This window comes from Trachurus japonicus, chromosome 13 (genome assembly GCF_045865225.1).
Source record: "Trachurus japonicus isolate A0001 chromosome 13, Traja_1.0".
NCBI lineage: Eukaryota > Metazoa > Chordata > Actinopteri > Carangiformes > Carangidae > Trachurus > Trachurus japonicus.
The window spans coordinates 10,356,166-10,362,165 of NC_140919.1; the positions used below are offsets into that span (position 1 = coordinate 10,356,166).

Genomic DNA, 6,000 nt, shown 5'->3' on the forward strand with positions numbered 1-6,000 from the left:
AGCAATGAAAACATGCTCTTTATCCCATTAGATAAGCCGGGCCTCGCTGTCGGAGGAATTCCTGACATCGACTCAACTGCAAACATTTGTCGCAGTGGATTTTGGTCCCGGCTGTAAAAACCGAACATGCAGACAATGTTCTCAGGTTCTAGTGTTTGTGCCGTGAGCGCCGTGACCTCACGTTCCCCCGGGGTGTCGGTATCAGAATATCTCTGCTCCTCGCCCTCTATTTTAAGAAGGTTTCCAGCAGTCCCAAGTATGAAAGGCCTTGTACTTTTGTTCAGCGCTTATCTATATCAGGCGGCGGCCTGTCAACGTGGCGCTGACGGCTCTCGGTGGCGTGGCAGCAGGTATCTGCTCTCGCCGGCCGGCCGCTCACAGGACGGAGAGGACGAGGACGAGGACGAGGAGGAGACGAGATGCTGATGATGAACGGCTGTTGATGGAGACGACACGTGTTGTGTTGCTAAAACGGTTCGGTGCATTTATAGTTCAGACCTCACAGAAAAACGTGACATAAACAGCCAAATTTCACATATTCTGCAGGAGGGTGGGGTCACATTTTGTCAAAAGATGCCGCACTTTGGACGCAAGAATCGCAAGATATCCGTGCAAAATATGCAGGACTTGGATTATTCCATTATCCCTGTATTTTCGTTGCCAAAGAAATCACATCTATATGTTTGCAGAAAGTTGCATGCTGACTTCGCACTTCACATTTTGTGTAGCAGAGTTAAAGTAAAAAGTTCCTCTTTAAATGTAAGTAAATGACAAAAATAAAACAGCTAACAGCTTTGATTATGCTAATTCTAGCACCAGCATGTTAACAGCTTCAGTCTCAGCTTGGCGGACGCCGGGTCGGTGACATTAGTTTTGCAGTTTTCTGGTCACCGGAGGAACAAAATCAAGTAATAACACATTTTAAAATGTGACTGATGAGGGATTAAAGACGTCTGGACGGCGGCGCTGGACCACCACACCGGCCGTCACCGCCTGATTTAAGGCTTGGCTTTGGACCGGACACTAAAATTACTCCGTCTTTTGTCTTCTGTGTGTCTCAGTGAGGCCGAGAGCATCCAGATAGACGCAGCAGCGGCTCTGGTAACCATCAGAAAGTCGCTGGCTGAAGCCCAAAGGTTGTGGCCTGGACGCTTTAAAACACCCTGACATGTGCTAACAATCTGAACCATCATTCTCATCACTGCTTAATCACTTTTTCCTTTCTGCAGCACAGCGTTTATATAATAATAATACGGCTTTTATGTAATTTGAAATTTTGCTTGTTTTATTCTTGCTTTTTTTTTAACTTTATGTAACACTTGTTTCTTTCAGTCGTTCAAAGAGTTTTTACTGTTGTGATTCTTGCAGGCAAATATTGTTGATTATGCAGCGGGTTTTCTTAAAGGGATAGTTCAACATTTTGGCAAGTTGGCCCATCGCCATAACCCCTATAGTCATAGCAGTAGGTTCGTTACCTTTAATTGTCGGTGCAAGCTATTTTTAGAACGGCGGAGCAGAGCCGCGAGCTGCTCAGAGCTACGCTACGGAGGCTCATGGGATTTCTTGGTTTCCCTCATCAAATACACAATCCAACAACTCCACAACGCTCTGGTGGACAAGTTGTGACCTGCACATTCACCACGCTATGAGATAATAACACAACGTTACCACACAGAGTTGTTTTAGAGGGAAATTCATGCAAAACCGCTGATGCACGTTGCCTTCAGGGACAGTTTTTCATCAAGCAGTCTCTGTATTTCCCTCGAAAACAACTCTGTGTGGTAACGTTGTGTTATTATCTGATAGCGTGGTGAATGTGCAGGTCACAACTTGTCCACCAGAGCGTTGTGGAGTTGTTGGATTGTGTATTTGTTGTCATGAGTTTGATGAGGGAAACCAAGAAATCCCATAATTAGCCTCCGTAGCGTAGCTCTGAGCAGCTCACGGCTCTGCTCCGCCGTTCTAAAAATAGCTTGCACCGACAATTAAAGGTAACAAACCTACTGCTATGACTATAGGAGATTATAGCAATGGGCCAATTTGGCCAAAATGTTGAACTATCCCTTTAATCAGACAGTCAGTCTTGTTCCTGTGTCATGTACAGACGGTGTGTTGTGCAGCTGCTCTCAGGATGAACCTGAGTCTGTTTCCTCTGAGCTAACGCAGCAGCGACACATCTGACCTCAGACCAGTCGACAACACAGACGCACACGTGAAACCTCTGGGACTCACCTGGCCTCCCTCCCTCCCTCCCTCCTCCCTCCCTCCCTCCCTCCCTCCCTCCTCCTCGCCGTCTCAACACACACCATGTGTTTCCCGCCCAAACTCCTGCTGAACCAGACAGACGCACATACCTCACCGCTAACAGCTGCATTGATCACATGCTAATTCTTTTTTTTTGCGTCGCCGGGGGGAAACGTCGTCATCATCATCATCATCATCATCATCGTCTCATACAGGAGCAGAATAAAAGTGTCTGCAGCTGAGTTTTGTCGTCTCCGCGGCGATACAGTTACACCTGAGCTCATGATGTGATGTCAGATTGTCTGATCAGGATGATTCGTCGGCTTCAACAGCTGCGAACGCTCTCACTCACAACGGCTGGAAACTTTAATACAGTAATGCAATAACAACGGGTTCATGCAGAGTCCAAAATGCAAAGTCCTTCTTTGGACTTTGCATGAATTGATGTTTGACATTTGACCCCACCGATAGTTTTTAAGTCCGATCTTAAAGCCCCAGTATGTAACTTAATTGGCTTTTTATTATCAAAAATCAAATATGTCTTTCATAAATACGTATTTCACTGAAGTGGAATCACAGCTGCATACAAATGAAAGCTTTCTGGTACCTTAGAATGAGTTGTTACAAGTCGTTACAAATACATAAGTGGGCGACGCACCGAACCGAGGCGGCCATGTTGCATCGCCATTTTTTACGTTGAGTGGCAGCGTGACCGTAGGTACACTGCAAAAAATCAAAATCTTTCCAAGAATATTTGTCTTATTTCTTGTCAAAATGTCTAATTTCTAGTCTAAACTAATTTCTTTTCACAATCATCACCTGAAAATGTACTTGTTTTTAGATCATTTCATTTGTTTCAAACTAATTTTCACTTGAAGTAAATAGAAAAATCTGCCAGTGAAAGCAAGTTTTTTGTGCTTGTAATAAGAAAGAAAAACTTGCTCCACTATCAGATTTTTCTACTTATTTTAAGTGAAAATATGCTTGAAAGAAGTAAAAAGTGTCTAAAAACAAGCTACTTTTTAATGTGATGAATCTTATTTTAAGTATAATGAGATTTGTTTTGCCTAGAAATGACATTTTGACAAGAAATAAGAGAAATATTCTTGGTAAGATTTTGAGTTTTTGCAGTGTAACCACAGAAACACAAAGTTTTCCAGATAGCGCCTGTTAAAACTGTCACCACTGTGTAGTGTGAGGAAGGACGGAGGCACTGGTGTTGCATTCAGGTGCAGTCAGGCAGACGGCCGTCGGCAAACCAACCGGATGTCATTTTACTCCACCAGAGAAAGACGGTAAAACACAATACCACATCACCATGACAACATATTGTCACGCCTGTATTGTTTTGCCTCGTGCTGGCGGACCACTTGTTTACATAGACGCTTGTTTATCCTGTTACATGCAGCGGCTGTTGTCTGTCTGACGTCTGCCCCATTTCACGTGAATGCAACATCAAGAATACGTTCAGATATGCAACCGCACCGCTAGATGGGGGGAATTCCTACATATTATACCTTTAATTTTTATTATATATCTTTTGTAAAGCACTTCACATGAATAAACTTTGATTTGATTTGATTTGATATATTTGCTGTAAATAAATGCAGTGTCAGTCTCAGTCTAAACCACTGAGATGAAGCCGTCGTGTTTTTAATGTTATATTTCTTTTATTCTAAATGCAGCGAGGCCTTTCGGGGGTTTCCAGACAATATTTGACTTAAAGTGTTTCTAGTTCATGTGTTATAAAGTTATATTTGCATTAAGCTGCATTTAATTTGTCCAGCAGTAAACACACAACCTGAACCCCGGCAAATAAAGGTCACACTTCCTGTTGGCTCCAGAGGAAACAACTCTCCATCTTCACCTGTTTCCACTTCTCCGTCAAATAAAATCAATAAAAACGCCACAAATGAATGAGTTTAAAATACAACGACACATCTACGTGATCTCTCTCTCATGTTGCAACGTTGAATAAAACTGAACTGAATCAGCTGCTCTGTGGGTTTAAACACTAAAACAAGCTGAATGACAAACTAACATGTTTATATTCTGTCCTGCTCTGCTTATAAATAACCAAAAAAAATCAATTAGAGAGATATTTTACCGGTGCAAAGATGCACAACAGCAGGAAAAGTTTGATATTTTGCTGTTTTACATCTAATTGAACCGATTTAACTGCATTTTATTCTGATCCATCGTGTGAATTGAGTGTCAACCAACGTCACCTGTCGATGAGCGTCCCGAACAGCAGCCTGATGGTCCTCTGGACGTTCTCGGTGCAGATCCAGCTCCACTGCTCCTTCATCAGCAGACACAGGATGTTCAGGGCCACGTCGGCCAACGCCGTCTCAGACGCTGTGTGTGGACAGACAGAAACGCACACACAAGAGATGAGAAAACGCCATTCACTGTGAAACAACTGATTGATTAATTCATTAATTACCGTTTAATGAGCAAATATGGACAGATTCATTTAGTAGATCTGTAGAGGAACGTGTATGAGTCAGAAAACAAACATTATCATCCCATTTTAAATAATAAAATTACATCTGTGTCCACACATCAGCTCCTTGTGCGTTGACGAACGCTGCCCCCATGTGGTTGGACTCAGGTTCTGCTGCTTTTTTATTTAACCTGAACATGTTCGACCTCTCGATCTGCAGCTGCTTCGTTTCTAAATATCACCGTCACCTTGTCTCTGATTTCTTCTCAATATCTGGAGGAATTCATTATAGACAACAACTACAACTACAAACCTCCCACACTAAGTCTAGTCTTGTTTTTACAAAGGCAGGAAAATATCATAACAGTTGCGCACCAGAATGAACTGAAAGGTTGTTTCTTTTTTTTTTATCCTGAAAAAATGTAATCAAATTGCAGCATTTAAACACAATAACTCCAAAAATATTAGTCTGAATTTTACAGTTTAAGCAGCTCGAGTTTTAAAATCTTTTTGTCTGTCATTTCCTAAAAAGCACTTGCACTGAGCTTGTTTGTTCCTTTATTCTGTTTTTGCTTTTTCTTGTTTGTCTGTTTTTTGAAGTGATTTTGTGTTTGTGTCTTTATTTATTATTTTAATTTTTAACCTATTTTATGTCTCGATGTAAAGCACTTTGGCTTCCCCTGTGGTTTTTTAAATGTGCTATATAAATAAAGTTGATTGATTGATTGATCTTGATCCTAGACTTAAAAAAACTGAGTTTGAGCAATTTATATAAGAGAGATTTCGCATAAACCTTAAAGAGATTGTAGGTTTTGTTTTGTTTTTGTTATTTTGAAAGTGAACAACTTAAAATTCAAATGAAAAAATTAAAAAAGATAAAGAACAAAACTTTGAAATGCATAAATCCAGCGTCAGAAACTCAGTAGGAATTGAAATTCACAACAAACAGTTGGGTTGTTTCAGATTCAGTGCACTGTAAAGACACTGTAAAAACACTATGAACACAATGTAAATACACTGTAAAGATTTTTATACTGTGGAGTCTTTTTAAAACGAGGCGCTTCAGTCGCCCTGACAGTCTGGGACAAAGTCCTTCACAGAGACAAAGAGACAATGACCAGATGCCTAAACAAGGACGAAATGCAATTTGGATCCAATTAAAGCGGGAACGTCTGATCCCAGCGTCGGGCCAACGCAAAGATCGTTTCCATACGATGTTAATGAGATCATGCACTTTTTCCTACGGTGATTCCCTCTGACGGACGGAGACGGAGACGAAGACGTCGCTTCGTCAGACTAAATAAAGATTA

General features: G+C 41.4%; 1 protein-coding gene across 1 annotated transcript in view; it reads right to left on the reverse strand.

Moving 5' to 3' along the window:
• The window catches only part of snx19b (sorting nexin 19b), a 66,147-nt gene that overhangs the window by 33,356 nt on the left and 26,791 nt on the right, over positions 1–6,000 (reverse strand). The window contains exon 12 of the mRNA XM_085794814.1: positions 4,473–4,602. Coding sequence (XP_085650940.1) covers positions 4,473–4,602 — 130 coding nt within the window. The remainder of the gene's footprint in view (positions 1–4,472; positions 4,603–6,000) is intronic.